At 32.3% G+C, this 17,447-nt stretch overlaps 4 protein-coding genes across 4 annotated transcripts; 3 read left to right on the top strand and 1 right to left on the bottom strand.

Annotated features, from left to right (window-relative positions):
• The first annotated feature begins 229 nt into the window (after window positions 1-229).
• LOC119831903 lies at window positions 230-4,456 on the top strand. The gene is made up of 2 exons (XM_038355476.1): window positions 230-471; window positions 704-4,456. Exon 2 carries the CDS (start codon window positions 705-707, stop codon window positions 2,673-2,675), a length of 1,971 nt encoding a protein of 656 aa, XP_038211404.1. The 5' UTR covers window positions 230-471; window position 704; the 3' UTR covers window positions 2,676-4,456.
• Window positions 4,457-6,630: 2,174 nt separating this feature from the next.
• Window positions 6,631-8,574, top strand: LOC119832106. Its single transcript, XM_038355749.1, has one exon. It carries the CDS (start codon window positions 6,631-6,633, stop codon window positions 8,572-8,574), a length of 1,944 nt encoding a protein of 647 aa, XP_038211677.1.
• A 2,088-nt stretch (window positions 8,575-10,662) lies between these two features.
• Window positions 10,663-12,148, top strand: LOC119839859 (uncharacterized protein C18orf19 homolog A). The gene is made up of 3 exons (XM_038366275.1): window positions 10,663-11,161; window positions 11,571-11,716; window positions 11,789-12,148. Exons 1-3 carry the CDS (start codon window positions 10,791-10,793, stop codon window positions 12,025-12,027), a joined length of 756 nt encoding a protein of 251 aa, XP_038222203.1. The 5' UTR covers window positions 10,663-10,790; the 3' UTR covers window positions 12,028-12,148.
• Window positions 12,149-13,563: 1,415 nt separating this feature from the next.
• On the bottom strand, window positions 13,564-17,162 carry LOC119839850 (LIM domain-containing protein jub). The gene is made up of 6 exons (XM_038366263.1): window positions 15,366-17,162; window positions 14,827-14,996; window positions 14,423-14,485; window positions 14,171-14,336; window positions 13,789-13,929; window positions 13,564-13,702 (listed from the first exon to the last, which is right to left on the bottom strand). The coding sequence occupies exons 1-6, from the start codon at window positions 16,861-16,863 to the stop codon at window positions 13,593-13,595; spliced, it is 2,148 nt and encodes a 715-aa protein (XP_038222191.1). The 5' UTR covers window positions 16,864-17,162; the 3' UTR covers window positions 13,564-13,592.
• Between the last annotated feature and the right edge of the window lie 285 nt (window positions 17,163-17,447).

Raw genomic sequence — 17,447 nt, 5'->3', positions numbered from 1 at the left:
AGTTGTAAGAATAAACAAAGAAAAGAAGAAAAAAAGCGTATTGACCGCTGCTATTTATAGGGACCTCGGTTAATAATTTTTATACTTTCGTAAACAATGAAACAATTCGCTTTTTTATCAAATATATTTGAGAAACTCTGGACAGTCCAAGCCAGAAATTAACTTCGCCACTGCGCATGCTCTTCTCAGCTTCTGGTCCACTTCTCTTTATAAATCGCAGAGTCTTCGCGTCGACATGTATGCCGTTCTAAAATATAAATATCACAATTAAACTATTTTCATTAAATTCAAACACGAACTTCCAAAATGGTGCTCTATTATATAAACAGAAAAGCTACGTTCAACCCTGTGATTATTGTTTTAAAATGTATTGGAAACTACTGATGTTTACGTCACGTTAATCTTGTTATGTTTATGTCTCTTAATTATACTGTGCTATCTGTGACGACGCCAAAATGCAAGTGATTTCATGTAAGTGTATGATTTAGTGCTTTTATGTTAATTATTAATGACTATACGATTCCAAATGTATTTCGAAAGTCGAGGAAAAAATAATATTTATATGCATTTTGTTTAAATAGTAGCTACCTATTATGTACATAATCTAATAAATATTTTTTTATTTTAAATTGTTTGAAAAATAAAAAGTTCTTTTTAAAGCGTTGAAAAAGCAATTTGTGTTAAGCGTACGATTTATTTTCAGAATGGTGTTAACAAAACTAAATTGGGAGCGCAACAGAAAGACATCAATACGTTTACGATATGTGATTATTATTGCATTACTGTTCGGAAGCAGTTTTTGCCTACTTTTTCTTAGCAACAGTCCCCTTATTTTATTTGTTACGGAAGATCCATTAAAAACAGCACGGAGATACCCTTACAACATTGCACGTTCCGACGAAAGCTATACAATTAAAACCGAAGGATGTACAATACCTGGACTTCAACCATTTGATGACAGTATTAAGAAATTTATAGAACGTCCAAAAAATGTAAAACTATGCGAAAATCAAAATGCTTCACTACTCGAAAAAAATCGAACACATATATGGATAAATTCAAGGAAACTTCGATTCTTCAATTTAACTGAAAATGCCAATATTACTTGCTGCTACAAGTCTTTCTATCGACCTCTTGCTATCGATGATGTCTCGTCTGCCGAAATCGACGATAGAGTAAAGTATAACGATTGCATTGAGTTTTCGACCAGCATTGAAGTTACTAATGAATTTGTTAAAGTATCCTGTATTCATGAATTCAGCACTATTTTTGAACAATTTTTTGCATTTACTCCGAAGAAACCTCTTTTAAACAGTAAAGATGATTTTATAGATGATCCAACTACATATAATGTAATAGTCATCGGTATCGACGCTATATCAAGGTTAAACTTTCACAGAACTATGCCTAAAACGTTAGATTTTTTGAGAAAAAGAGGCGCCATAGAACTGTTGGGATACAACAAAGTTGGAGACAATACTTTTCCGAACTTAATACCTATGCTTTTAGGCATACAAGAACAAGATTTAAAAGAGACTTGCTGGCCAAATTCAAAATCTACGTTTGATAACTGTCCCTTTATATGGAATTCATTTAAGAATGCAGGCTTTTACACTGCCTTTGGTGAAGACAGTGCCAGTCTCGGAACGTTTAACTTCGAAAAATTTGGATTTATTCAAAGTCCTACTGATTATTACTTGCATACATTTATGCATGAAGCTGAAAAATACTCGGGCAATAACAGAGATTTCAATTCATACATATGTATGGGTAATAACTATTTTTACAATGTTCTTCTTGATTATATCGAAAATTTAACCAAAGCTTTAAAGACATCAAAGTTATTTGGATTTTTTTGGGAAGTCACAATGAGCCACGACTATTTGAACTACCCAATGCTAATGGACGATAGTTATGAAAAGTTTCTTATGTCACTTGACCAATCCGGATATTTAGAAAATACAGTTTTAATATTATTAAGCGATCATGGAATTAGATGGGGTGACATACGCTTTACAAAACAGGGTCGCTTAGAGGAGAGATTGCCTTTGATCCACATTTTATTGCCATCATCTTTTTATGAAAATTATCCACTTGCGTATGAAAATATTAATCTAAACAGCGGCCGTCTTACAACACCTTTCGATATACATGCTACACTTTTAGATCTGGTAAATATGGAAACAATTAGTAATTATAATATTAAACTCAGAAGTTCCACACCTTATTATAAAGAAAGGAGTATGAGTTTATTTTTACCAATATTGAACAACCGTACATGTCAAATGGCCGGAATAGAGGATCACTGGTGTACTTGTAATAGAGGAATAAAATTATCTACTAAAAGTTCTGAAGGACAGGATGCTGCCACTCATTTAATTTCGCATTTAAATATGCTCGTACGTAAAAATCCGAAATGCGCAAAACTCTCTCTTTTGGAAATAATGGAAGTGACGGAAATGACTGTTGGCACTCCTTACGACAAAGAAGTTGGATGGCGGGAATTTTTAGTAGTTGTACAAGTTGCTCCAAGCAACGGCGTGTTCGAAGCTACTATGCGAAAATACAGCAAACATTGGCTTTTAACGGGAACTATCAGTCGCATAAACCTCTATGGAGATCAAAGTCGTTGCGAGCATAATTATCAACTTAAATTGTATTGTTTCTGTCAGTAAGTATTTTCAAATATTAGATCTTTTAATTTATAATTAAATCTGTGATACATTAATTTTAGCGTAGAACATAAAAATCATGGAATTTTATTACAATATAGGCCTATCTTAATTCTCATAGGTACGTGATTTTAATGTAATACCTAGTCTAAAAAGGAATCTACTAATAGTTACGAATTTAATTTCTAGTATTGTTGTGCCAAACACAGTAACTGTGAGTTGATGTTAAGTTATTATAGAAGCATTTTTTTTACAAACAAACGAACTGTAGGTATTGAAAGCTATAAAACATATCGTTCATACTGTATACTAAGCAGTACTAAGGTTACCCTTTGACGTTTTCTTAATGTCTAGATTGTTTTCTAGTTGTATAGTGGTAGTGTAAGAATGTAATTTTTTGCGTAATGCTATTGTTTCCTAATTAGTTCGTTAAATAAGCAAATTATTTGTATAGTCATGGAAAAACAAAATCGTCGTTCTCTTAAAACTTCAACTTCTTTTCTACTACATTATGGGCCCATTGGTAAACCAATTACAATAGTAGGAACATATCGTATATATAAGACGATTTTTTCTGCACATATAACAATTGTAACCTATCTACTAATCTTAGTCTTCTTGTAGTATTATCTAAGTCTAATTGTTTATTGTAGAGACATATTATCAATAGTACTATGACTATTCCACCTATGTATATCATATCATATAATTTTTTAATATGTTATTAAGAATTATTTTATGAGTACTTTTCTATAGGACGTGTATTAAAATAAATACTTAGAATAAGTACATCACAAAGAACACAATTCAAACTCTAACGTGTAAACAATAATAAGTATCAGTATCTAGGCCTACTTCACCGTCCGTCTACTATAAGGTACACGGAAGGTATTGATTACTGCGCTGATGCATTGAAAACTCAACCGTTGACACACAGACTCTCTTTTTTGTTAAATCTCTGCCTTTGATGAACAAAATATACATGCATAATAAATCACTTTTTAAATAATGCATGCCTATAAACAAGTCAGTTGGTAGTCCCTTCATAAAATTAATATCTAATTGGTATGTCTTCTGTCTAGCCATGACGTTTAGCCATTTTTAGATCTTCCATTATATCCGTAAATTATTTAAAATATTTTTTGTATTTTTATAGCACTAAAGAATATTATAAGTTGTTTGGGAATATTAAAAATGTAATTAATAAAATGTTACTTAGATGTGTGTTACAGTTGTTGATATTACAGTGTATGTTACTATTTTAATGTTAGTTTTCGAATTTTTAAACCAAATACAATAGTAGGAACATATCATATATATATAAGGAGCTAAAAGTAATAGGTCAAATAGGTTACAAGTGCTCGTCACGGCCCCTTGCAAAACTCGTGAACCGAGATAAAATGGGTGAGAGCTGCAACATCTTCGCGATCACAGACTTCGTGAATTTAACAATTCTTTAATAGGTGTTACAAATTTATGTTTATAGAGTTCTAATGGTTTATGTATTATAAATTTTACGGATACACATTCTAACGCATGATCGTATGAAATTTCATAAAAATATAAGCATTAAGTACAGGTATAATATCTATCATTGGGCATTTGCGTATACAATATAAACAATTTGTACTTGTGTTGTTGTTTATTCACCTCTTATGTAATTATGTCGTTTAATTAACTCGGCCTATGAAAACAGCAAATATATTTGTTTTCCTCGATGTTTCAAATTAATTGTCGCGAAAGTGTTGTACGTTCACTTGTGATATTAATTACAATACACACGAACCGATACCTATTATAAATGTGTTTTATTTTCTCCTACAACTATTTGGCAAAGTTTCAATAAATACAATTCAATCAAAATAAATGAGATCGCTCAGGGACAAATTGAGGCAATTCCTCATTATCAGCCCTTATGTGATCCCACTGCAAAGACACAGGCCTCCTACCAGGGCTCAGGCCATAGCAGATGTCACAACATGTCATCGAACTTTTGATTGTTCGACATGATGTTTCAAGCAGAGGTTAAGTGCGCAAGTTTGCAATCTGAAAAGTTGCTCAAATTGAAAAATCAATTTATTTTCTGCACTCGCACTGAGGAAATTACCAAATCCCCACAGAAAATCGGTCCATCCAGTTAATTCCTCAATGCCCGTCATAAATACCTACCTACTTTCCTTATCTACGATAACATTTTTACTTTACAGAACTTTTGTATTAATGGACTCTTAAACTAGCGACCCGATTTTGTTCTTAGTTTTGATGTGCAAATTTATCCAACTTAAAAGATAGGATAGTTTTTTATTATTTCAATAGCGGTAAATGACTCCCGGGCGGAGTCATTTAGTCATTTTAACAATTTATAAAAATATGTACTAGCTGCAGAGCTAGTACATATTTTTTACTATGTAGTAGCTTATTTTTAACTTCAATATATCTATAAAATACAAAAATGGTTACGAAATGTAAGATTAATCTCACAAATTTCATTGCAATGCACTTAGTACGTATCGTTTTTTTTTAAGGAATCACTTTCATTACCTTCACCACTTCTACTATCCAACAAATATTACAAACGCGAAAGTTGTAACTATGAATGAATGGATGTATGTATGATGGATGGTTACCCTTTCACGCGAAAACAGCTTATCGTATCTGTATGAAATTTTGTACAGAGATAGATGTGTGTTTTAATTAGTAAATAGGCCACCCGGGTACTACGCGAGTAACGCTGCGGGTTACAGCTAGTATATAATAAAATACAAGTATTTAACCGACTCCTTAATAGACTCCATTTTTACCCACCTATTTACGTAAACGGAATTTTTAATTCAAATTTATCTATGAAAATTTTAAAGTAAAAAAAGATTTAACATTAATTACTTATACGCTACGCTACGCGGGCGCTATCTATACTACCTACCTATACATATAAATGCTTTTTTTGACCACCAGGTTGTCTGCAAGAGATCGCTGCCTTAGCGATAAGACCGTTATTATGCTCTTCTGTGCGTAAACGTATGTTTGTTACTTTTGCTCTTTATGATACACAATAAATACATTTTGTTTGATTCTTTGTCTTTGTTTGTAATATTCTAAATACGAGTTTTTTGAACTCAAAAGTGTTTCAATAGAATAGATAAACTTTTATCGACGTGTAACATGAATGCCTAATACTATGATTAATTAATTATGCATAATGACTGAAATACTTAGAATGGACATAATATTTACAGCTGTATGTTATGTAAACATATTGTGAAGCAATTTTGAAACAGTACAAGCATGGATAATGCTATTGACCTTCTCATGTTATTCGTAAAATTGTGTTTTCACGCTTTGTTAGTTTGACATTGTCTTAAATAGTTCATACATATAGTACGATATTAGTCAATATAGTTTAATGCTGTCCCGGTAATCGTGTGGTGTCTATTGGATAATTATTATTTTGTGTTAAAATGACTCGTAAAGCTGAAGAAATTATTTTTATTTACTGGTAAAGATAACCTATGTTTTAATAAAGTTTGTCTTCATTTAATATACATGTCGTGTTACCAAACACCACGAAAACGGCTGAACCGATTGTTGTGAAATTTCTGTGTGCATACCATCTGTGTCTGTGAATCGACCATCCATTTTTAATACCTTATGATATGCGAACGCAAAACTACCGTAACTTACCGTTTTCCGGAGGGGGAGGGGGGGTAATATACTATAGATATTCTCTATAGTTATTATATACAATAGATATCGTAACTAACACAAAATGATACGAAGTTCATGATTTATGCAACATGCGCCGGTAGAGATTAAAATATTGTTCTTGCTATATCTATGTTGTTATCCAATCAGCATAAGTGACACGTTTAATCCATTACTAATTTAATTTTCCACTTAATATTATCTCATATTTTGAACCTAGTAAAAACCTTGTGTTTTTCTTTTCAGTGTGAGTCGAATGGCTTACGGTGGTATGCCAGGCTCGATGCCTGTGCGTTTGCGCTTTTTGTTTCTTGTTGCGACGCTCATTACTAGCGCTTTTTTTCTTTTATCACTTAATGGCATCACAAACATATTACTCCTAAGCAATTACGCTATCGTTCCACCACTGGACTCTTTTAATTACGTAATTGATGAATACAGCTTTACAATACGGACCCAAGGATGCACCATACCAGGTTTACAACCACTTGATGAGAGTGTAAAACAATTTGTTGAATATCCAGACCATATGAAACCGTGTTTAAATATATCAAAATCATTACTTGGAAATAACAGAACTCATGTCTGGATTAGAGAAGAAAATGTGCGACATTATGTAAGTGATAACAGGAATTTAAAATGTTGCTATAGATCCTTTTTTCGGCCAGCATCTATTAAAGATATAACTTCGTTAGATGTTGACGACCGGGTGGAATATCGTAAGTGCAAGTCCTTTTCCGATGTAATAGAAGCAAAAGATGAATTCGTTTATGTAATATGCTTTGGCGGAAAGGATAAAATATACGAACAATACTACGCATTTGCCCTAAATAAAAATCACGCTATTGACATATCTAAAAACAAAACAGCGTACAACGTTTTAGTTTTAGGCATAGATGCAGTCTCAAGACTTAATTTTCACCGAACGATGCCTAAAACATTAGCATTTTTAAAGGAGAAGAATGCCGTCGAATTATTTGGTTACAACAAAGTTGACGATAACACATTTCCAAATCTCATACCCATGTTACTAGGCATCAAAGAAGCGGAATTAAAAAAGACATGCCTTCCAAATCAGAAGTCTTCATTTGATAATTGTCCATTTGTTTGGGAGTGGTATAAACAAGCCGGTTATTATACAGCTTTGGGCGAAGACAGTGCCACACTTGGGACGTTTAACTTCTTTAAAGTAGGATTCACCAGAACGCCAACCGATTACTATCTTCATACGTTTATTAATGAAGCAGAGAGTAACGCCGGCAAAAACAAAGATTTTAACTCATATCTATGTATGAATGATAAATATTTTTATAAATTCTTATTGGATTACATTCAAGATCTATTAATAACTTTAAGATCATCCAAATTATTTGGCTTCTTTTGGGAAGTAACAATGAGTCATGATTATCTGAACTATCCGATGGTTATGGATTTACCTTATGTAAACTTTTTTAAGAGTTTAGACTTACTGCATGTTTTAGATGATACTATAATATTTCTGGTTAGTGATCATGGAATAAGGTGGGGTGAAATCAGAACTACAAAACAAGGTCGCTTAGAAGAACGACTGCCGTTTGTCTATATTTTACTTCCACCTTCTTTTCAAACGAAATATAGCGAAGCATTTAGGAATTTGAAAACAAACAGTCGGCGTCTTACTACGCCGTTTGATATACATGCAACTTTAAATGATCTGGTAGAACTCAGTCAAATCGAAAATTCAAAAATAGAGTCACGTATCAAACAGTCATACTCGGGAGATCGTAGTATTAGTTTATTTCTACCCATACCGACTAATCGAACTTGCTTTATAGCCGGAATCGATGATCATTGGTGTACGTGTCATCGTGGTCTAAAAATATCAACGGAAAGTGTTCAGGCTATGAATGCTGCAGCTCATATGATGGAAGAACTAAATAAAATTGTTCGTAATCATAAATTATGTGCCGATTTGAATTTAGCAGAAATTATAGACGCAACAGAGATGGAAGTTGGCACAGCAGACAAAAATGAAGTAGGATGGCAAGAATTTATGGTGGTTATTCGTACAGAACCTGGCAGTGGCGTTTTTGAAGGCACATTACGGTTCGACAACCACAGTTGGATTTTAACTGGTACAATTAGTCGACTCAATTTATATGGAGATCAAAGTCGGTGTGTAAATGACTACCATCTTAAACTTTATTGTTACTGTTTATAACTGTTTCAAGATTTCTCAATATAGGGTTAATATTGAAAGCCATCTGTGATATTACTTAAGGTATTAGTTAGTTCAAACATTCACTCATCTAGTTTTATGTAAGATGTATATAAAATAAAATGTTTCCGAATTCTTAATAAAATTTAACTATATTTTTTTATATGTACCTAGTCCGCCCAACTCAATTTTTTTTAAGTTTGAGTCTTTTGATTCTGCCGCTTACGTCATTCCAGCCTTAGCTTCTCTGAAATCACGACCATTTGACACATTCGCACGTGGTTGTATCCGATGTTTCACAGAAGAGGCCCCAGAATAGATCCTTTTGGCAACCCTACCCCAGCGATCTTAGCGTGGGCAGTAGCAGTTTTTTGATAAGAGATATCAAAATAAACTTCCTTATTTTTTTTCCTTATAGCCTTATATCTTGGTGAAAACTAAAGAATACACTTTTGATTCTGAATGGGTTTACATGGTTTTTATAGAGTTTAACTCCGCGTGGCTTTAAAAAAAAAACAAGAATTATCGAGAAACTATTATTTCTCTCAAAAACACCAAGTGAAGAAGGCAGGGATTGATAAATCTATTAAATACAAACTTTTAGTCATAACTTCGCTGGCGTTACTTCAAAAAAAAGTGGTAAAATAGGACTTCACTTAGAAGCAGAAATTACAAAAACTAGCTAAAAGATAATCAGCTAAAAAGTTTTCGGCATTTATTTTTCTTAAATAATATTGACATATTTTCCTTAACCACGATACGACGCACGTATCAGTTCTTGTATACAAATAGAATATTACTAAATATGTATTATGACGCAAAAGAATTACATAATCCTCTTCACAGCTTAGGCAACAGCGCCGAGTTTCGCGGCAGTAGCAACTATACATACGCCCTATTGATTTGTTATCACTAGAAATATAATAGATTAGAGTTAACTGTCTTAGATGATTAATATTTAGTCTTACACACACACTGTAGTTTTTACTTGATTTGTTTAAAAGTCACTCACAAACAAACAAAAAAAAATTCTAACCATTGTATTCGGGTTTTAAGCCATCCGTTTTGCATAAATATTAAGTAATCTCTTTATAAATATTTTATGTACAGAAGTTGTCTGGTTACTGTACTGTTTCATTATATGTATAGGATATATTAAGGAAGCAAAGTTAAGTAGATTATCTTACAGTTTGAACATATATTCCCAATTACACACGGTAGCTACAGGTGAATTTTTCAATTGAGCATGGTAGTGCGAAATCCGCCTGTTAGGTATTTTGAAAAACGCTGATAAGAGGCACGAGGCGGATTTTGATGAAAAACCAACTGCTTAATCAGATTAAAAAAAAAATCAATATCTTAGCCAAGCATCGAATCCGTTAATTAGAACCAATTAAATATAAACAAAGAAATAGCGCAACAACGTATAATAACGCTAATTTTCGGTTCTGATTTTATCTTTTACATGTTTACCTTTACTACGTATAAAATAAGAGTAAAGCGCTCTTCATTGCGGAAGCATGTTTGATGTGCAACCATTATATTACCTATGGGACATTAAATTAGAACATCGTAGAGGTAACAAGTCATTTGCCGCATGTTATTACTTCCAAGATTTGATCCGTATTATGGATATAGTCGAATGGTGTTATTTTATTTTATATTATGTAATAATTATTTTATGTATGTATTATTTTATTTTATGTATGTATTATTTTATTTTATGTATGTATATAATTGAAAAAAATCTAAAACTTGTCCAACTATTTTCTTGACTTGTTCATTTTTTTGTTATTGTGAAATATTAAGTACTTAAAGCACGTTATGTGTGTAAGCTATTTATTCTAATTAAGTTTTTATAACCTTTTTTAACTCGTAATAGCTTTTTGGTGATCGAATTTATATACTTAGTGGCGACCACCTCAACCAGGTGTCCAAAATGATTATTTTTCCTTTAAAAACCGTAAAGCTGGTATAGTTATTCCAATTGTATTTTTTCCTTTTAGAAGTACCCAGCACGAATGTATTCGTTTGTTTCGATTCGTTTATTCTCTGTGGGCTTAACTGTCGCTGTCATTCCGTCAAATGTCAATGTCATAATTATTCCGAATATACAAAAATATTTTCCTATTTGATATAACACCATTACACCATAATTTCATATAAACAAAATGCGTAGACGGTAACGCTATTAACTTTTTTATGTCAACTTTATCAAAATGGCTCTGTCATTAAGAGTTTTATGTAGAAATCATCATTATCTACAAAACATAACCAAACCGGTAAAATGGAATATCATAAAACATGTTCCGTTGAGAACATTAGCTTGCAGTGTTTTTAGTCAACACAGTGTTGTGCAAAGGCCTGGTTTAGTGGAAAGAGATTTGAAAATACTATGGCAACCATTAAGAACATGCTCAACACAGAGTAACAAAGATGACGCAAAACCACCAGTATCTCAAACAGAAAAAAGACCTGGCCTTATACAACGATTCAAGCAAATGTATAGAGATTATTGGTACGTCTTAGTACCCGTGCATATGGCCACATCTGCAGTGTGGCTTGGTGGATTTTACTATGCTGTTAGAAGGTAATGACGAATATCTTACACTAGCTGCGCCCCGCGGTTGTCCGTATGTCGTAGGAATATCGGGAGAAAAAGTTGCCTATATGTTATTCCAGTACGTAAGTCCAGCTGTCTAAATTTCATTGCAATCGGTTCAGTAGTTTTTGCGTGAAAGAGCTACAAACACACACATCCTTACAAACTTTCGTATTTATAATATTAGTAGGAAGTAGGATTAGTATATATATATATAGTAGGATAGGATTATTGTCACAATATTATCTGTAAATTATTATACAATAAATATCTTGTTTCAAACTGTTAACCTTTGAAAACTAAAAGCTTTTAAAAAATCCAAAATATTAAACAACATTTCATTAATTTCTTTTTTTGTGTTTAAGAATACTATAAATATACATATATGTTGTTTCAGTGGTGTTGATGTTATTAGCTTGCTTGAATCATTGGGAATCAGTGAAAAGCTTATGGAACCATTAAAGAAATCAGAGGCTGGTTATGTTGCTTTAACTTTCGCACTCTATAAGGCTGCCACACCTCTCAGATATGCTGTAACTCTAGGTATGTATACATGATTAAAATTGGAAAAGCTTTTCCAGATACCACTGAATTCACTTGTATTTTTTTCTCTAGGTGGCACAACCTATGCTATAAATAAACTAACGGCTATAGGGTGGATAAAACCAGTTCCATCACGTGAGCGCATCAAGGAGATGTTGCAGGAAAGAAAAGATAATATACAAGACAGATTCAATGAGAGCAAGCAACATTATCAAACACAAATTAAAGAGAAACAAACACAGGTTATTGACGAAATGAGAAGATATAAAACTGAAATGCGTAATGTGAAAAATAAAATTAAGAAAATGTAGCAAGTTTTTATTTAAAAATGATTGTTTATAGAAACCATCTTCCAATCATATGAGTGGCCTGGCCAAAAGTGTGTAAATGATTAGAGTATTTATTTATATTGAAATAAATTTATAACAATTACATTTTGAAATATTTATTGCTTCAAAAATATAAATATAAAAGCTGAGCCTTACACAATTATCAATAACCTTAATTGTACATGTATTATTAAAAATTGAAATAATCACAACATCAGTACCATGATGTACAGACAAAGAGGAATTCTACAGTTAATTAAGTACCTATAAAATAAGACAGCACATAGCTGGAATGTTTATTATGGCAATATTTAATTTTCTTAGAACATTAAACAAAATAAATATTGAAGTGACAAGAGTTCAACCAGAGCTAGAAGTGTTGGAACATAAAAAATAATAAATGCATCAACTTCTCAAATAAATTAAAGGATTATGTTAATACTTGTGACTTTGTTATAACACATATATATATATATACTTTTTTTTACAATTTGTACCATTTCATTTGTGTAAATAACCCTGATTATAATAAAAATAGTGTAAAATCAATCCCAATTTCTAACAAATACGAAAAGTAAGTTCGATGTTCTATTTGATGTTAGTAAGCAATTATCTATTGTTATATCACAAGGCAACATAGGCAACAACCATTACTGGTTTAACAAAATCACAATCAAATCCTAGCATCTATGTTATTTACTAATTATAATAATAAAGTTACCATACATTATAGCAATTTATTTAATTTCATAAAAGTCTAATTGCCAACCATTTAACATAGTATTCAAAGATATTTTGTGTCATTTATTCAAGGTGTTATCTACGAAGTGCTTACTATTCTTTCAATATTGCATATCATACTTGAAATTATAATTTTTAAAATTTCTATTGTTGCTACCTATCTAAAACTTTTATTATTTGCGACAAGTTACTACTATGATTACTAAATATCATAGCTAAAACTGAAATAGAATTTTTCCACTCTATTGATATATCATTGTTGATGGTAATTAAAAATTCACAATATATTAAATATAACTCTATGAAATATCAATACAATATTTATATGCAGTCAGAATCATTTTAATCCTTATTACTAATTATTAATAAGAGCTAGACTCTAGTGTTATTCATTTCACCATGTAAAATAAACCATAAACACTTATTTTAAAGCTTATACACAAATTTGTTCCGACAAAATTTATTTGTATAGATTACATTATCATGATTAACTGATATAACATACAAATCCATCACTTACTAAAAAAAACGTTACTCAATTACTAAATCCGGTATAAGTCATGGTATGCTTTCAGAATATTTTTAATATTTCTCCACATTGTCTTCTCACATAGATTGAAGCATGTATTCAAAACAACAGATTAATACTACATAATATATGATTTACACTGACAAATTGTTGTTCCAAATTTTTTAATCTTATCATTTTAGGCCAAATATTATAGCTTTATGTTAAGGAATTTTATCTCCATATGAAAAAAATAACTAATCTCTTTGTATTAAGCATAAAATTTTTAATACTTTATTTAGCCCATGTATTGATAAGAAGCTGGTGAAAGGTGTGGGGCCGGTGGCATGCCTGGTCCAGTGGCTGCACCAATGGTAGCCAAGTGGCACGCGCGACACATTAGTTTACCTGAAAAGCAAAAGAATGAAGAGGTATTGCTCTTGATGATTATGTTAAATATGGTATTAAAACAATAAAAAGAAATCAAAACTCACCAGCTAAGGGATAGCATCTTTTGTCAGGTTCGTCAGTAAGCTGCATGCCGCAAACACAACACATATAACAATCCACATGGAAGTCACGATCCATTGACACCACACGCACTGTTTCGTCTGTGCCCTCTACTGGTGTGATACCTGTAGTTATCGTTTTAATTTTAGTATAACATTCACTATTACTTTGCTGAATTTATCAATTGATAATAACTTATTTAGTATTTGTAGAACAAACACTAAGGCTTACAAAGTAAAGCACAATAGTTCTTTAACCAAATATATTTTAACTTATTTGTTTTAACTTATGTAGTTAATGCTGTTATTACACTTAAATTCTCAGTTTGATTTTAATATAAATCTGATATTTTATATATGCAAATACCTTTTCCACAACTGGCACATTTAGGCGCAAACATGCGATGATAGTCATTGACACAATAAATCTTATTGTCAACATCAACTGTGAAGGGTACTCCATCAAGACATTCATTACAAATACAGCAACGGAAACATCCAGGATGGTACGATTTTCCCATAGCTTGCAAAATCTGTAAGTAAAATACGAAAAATAATTTATTAGTCCATCATTTTTTTTTCGTAATAACCAAGAAGAAAAATTAATTAAGCCTCTTACCATTTCCATTATAAGATGACCACATATTGCACATTTTTCTGCAGTTTGTTGAAAGCCAGAATACTGAAAAACAAAAACAAAGAGAATAAGATATAATATAAATTCTATTAACTTATATAGTTGATGTTTAATGTCGTAAAACAATCATAAATTACCTCTTCCTAAAAAATTTACAATATGGGGTATATAGGTTATTTTTCAGATAATATTTACATAATTTTGTTTCTAAAAGAAACCCCACCCTTAAGTGAGCAATTCAATAAGCTACAGAATCATAGACTAATTAAACATTATTACAAAGTCAAAAAAAATAATTACAATCATTAAAGATTACTATTTTATAATTGTCAGGTTATTTGTTGTCAAACTACAAAGCCATTTGCATATTATACAAATTAACATACCAAGTAGTCTTCCTCACAGTACACTTTTCCATGTACATTGTAGAAAGCTTTTCCCCTCAGAGCTCGGCCACAAGAACAACAGATAAAGCAATTGGTATGGTATAAGTTGCCCATAGCTTGGCAGGCTTGCCCTGCACCTGTGACACCTGCACCACATGTATGGCATATACCTATAATATTAAATCAATATTTTAATTGCAGCAATAGCAATAGTTTGGACTTAAATTTTATAATACAATGCTGTATTTATCACACTTTTGCTAATTAATTAAACACAATATATAAATACTTATATTCATTACATATCATTGCAATAACTAATAATATAGATTTTATGATGATAAACTTTGAATAACTCATGTAGGAAGGAGACAAGCTAATCATATTAGCTTGTATTATAAGATGACCACTTATATATTTTTTGCAAGTTCTCAGTCTAGTATACTGTAAAACAGATTTAAATTTAAAATATGTTTAATATTTGACTTGTAATTCACTAAAATACTATGGTATTACTAGTTTGAAATACATTTTCTTACCAAAGTACTCTCCCTCTTCATCTTGTCTTTCCATTTCCTCCTCTAATTGTCTAGTCATTTCTTCTATTTTTCTTTGAGCCTCACTAGGACCAGGTGGGCGTGGGGGTGTTATACTGTAAGGCAGCAAACTCTTCCCTCGTCCTCCTGAACCTCGCGATCCACCAGACACTTGTGATACCGAGCTTGGTGTAGGACTAGGCGCAGGCGATTGAGCCGGAGAACATAGAGATGTCCTAGTTGAAGTTAAATTTCTAGATCCCACTGATTCTGAACCCAGAGATACATTGTCTCTACTAGCAGCTGCCACAGCAGCAGCTGGTGTTCCTCCTGTCATACACACATAGTCTGACCCATTTGTATCATCAACTATCTGCATTCTTCCTGATGGCATTTTTAAGTTATTACTATACCCACCATTTGTCGCTGTCTGTTTTATTTTACCAAGTCCATTACCCAATGGTGGCTTAGGATGGAAGAATTTAGGTGCTGGAACAGCTACTTGAACCTCTGTAGCAATATTAGCCTTTGGTCGTTGGGCACTTGGTGCTATCGAAGCATATATCGCAGTTGAGGGAATACTGACAACTTTATCATCAAAACTTACTGCATTATCATTTTTTAAGATGGCACTGACATCAGTGTACTTTGGAGGAGCAGATTTCATAATAGTATAATCACTACTGCAAGTGTCCTGGGCTGTATTGTATGGTGGTGGTGGTGGTGGAACCTTATCTAGTTTAGTTTTATCACTTGACAAATGGGTTATATTTTTATTTAAACTAGTATTTGGAACTTGCGGCCCAGGGATAGAAGAGCTTTGTTGTATGAAGTGCTGTTGATTATGATTAGATTGTGCTTTGTATTCAACTTTTTTTTCATTATCAGAACAAAGCATGTTCTCATAAACAATTGGTTTTGGCTTTGCGTTTACAGGAACCTGTGGTTGAGCCTTGCTATAACGGGTATCGTAATATCCTTCAGGCGCAAGTGGAGGCCCTTGTTGATACAATTGGTGATAGAATGGAGGTTGAGGTAATTGTTGTTCGCCGTAATAATCTATATTTTCGTATACAGGTGGTGGATATGATGTGTTTGTGTTACCCGGTATTTCATACAAATCTTCGGTCTGATAGCTTATAGACCTTTGCGATATGGAATCTATTGAACGCGTAGGGCTTGGTGGCAGAGCAGTCGCATTGATATCGCGTTTGTTAATCGAAGCAATAGTTTCCACCCTCTTTGGAGTAGCGTATTTCGAGGCCGCTATAACATTTGAGCGTTCATAGAAACTATAATCTTGTCTATTATTTGGATTATTACCCAAAGTGAAACTCTCAATTGCGCCCACAGGTCTCGATTTGGTCTGGGTAGATAAGTTAGATGTCGTTGCATTGTGCGCTTGCTCAGTATCATTTTCGTCTTTGTTTGTAATTTTTAAATCTTGCAGCCCAAGTATACATCTTTGTTCTTCTGTATTATTCCTTCTTGAGAAGTCCATGGTACAATTTAAAATAAAACTGAATGAACTATAACATAAAGGGACAAAATGAATGATTCATGTTTGTAATTTGATGGATACCTCAACAAAACATTACAGTAGGTATGAATCGAACAAAAAATGCAATTCGTAGATAGAGATAACACTTAATCCCTCCCAAAAATTTAAGTTATATTTTATATTATCAACTAAGAAGTTTGTTGCAGCATTCACAGAGTAAGTAAAAATATATAAGAATACCAAAGAGTTGTATAATAATACGAGAAGAATAATCTGTGCCCTGTGGTATAACTACGGCAGCGTTTGTTGATCTACAAGGCACAAATGGCGAATAATAAAACAGTTTTGAAACTATTTTAATTTTTCTTTTTTCGTCTGTGATTAATACTGAAAATCCATCAACGTTGATTAGGCGTCATGAAAGAAGTCCTATAGACGCGGCGCTATTGCTTAAAATGTTGTTGACAGTACTTATTAATTCAAATGCCCCTTGATTGGGTATTTAGCATGAAAAGAGTTATAGACAAAGAGTAGTATAATAATGTTATAGATATACTTTTCGAAAATAAGGACCCGCAACTGGT

The sequence above is a fragment of the Zerene cesonia genome, chromosome 1 (genome assembly GCF_012273895.1).
Source record: "Zerene cesonia ecotype Mississippi chromosome 1, Zerene_cesonia_1.1, whole genome shotgun sequence".
NCBI lineage: Eukaryota > Metazoa > Arthropoda > Insecta > Lepidoptera > Pieridae > Zerene > Zerene cesonia.
This window is presented reverse-complemented; position numbering and strand designations above follow the sequence as displayed.

Bases quoted from the DNA above. Each gene is read 5' to 3' on its own strand.
- LOC119831903 (XM_038355476.1), top strand. From the start codon at position 705: ATGGTGTTAACAAAACTAAATTGGGAGCGCAACAGAAAGACATCAATA.
- LOC119832106 (XM_038355749.1), top strand. From the start codon at position 6,631: ATGGCTTACGGTGGTATGCCAGGCTCGATGCCTGTGCGTTTGCGCTTT.
- LOC119839859 (XM_038366275.1), top strand. From the start codon at position 10,791: ATGGCTCTGTCATTAAGAGTTTTATGTAGAAATCATCATTATCTACAA. The intron at 11,162-11,570 runs GTAATGACGAAT...ATGTTGTTTCAG, and splicing joins TTTTACTATGCTGTTAGAAG to TGGTGTTGATGTTATTAGCT. The intron at 11,717-11,788 runs GTATGTATACAT...TTTTTTCTCTAG, and splicing joins CAGATATGCTGTAACTCTAG to GTGGCACAACCTATGCTATA.
- LOC119839850 (XM_038366263.1), bottom strand. From the start codon at position 16,863: ATGGACTTCTCAAGAAGGAATAATACAGAAGAACAAAGATGTATACTT. The intron at 13,930-14,170 runs GTATTTGCATAT...CGATAACTACAG, and splicing joins ATGTGCCAGTTGTGGAAAAG to GTATCACACCAGTAGAGGGC. The intron at 13,703-13,788 runs GTGAGTTTTGAT...TTTGCTTTTCAG, and splicing joins AAGATGCTATCCCTTAGCTG to GTAAACTAATGTGTCGCGCG.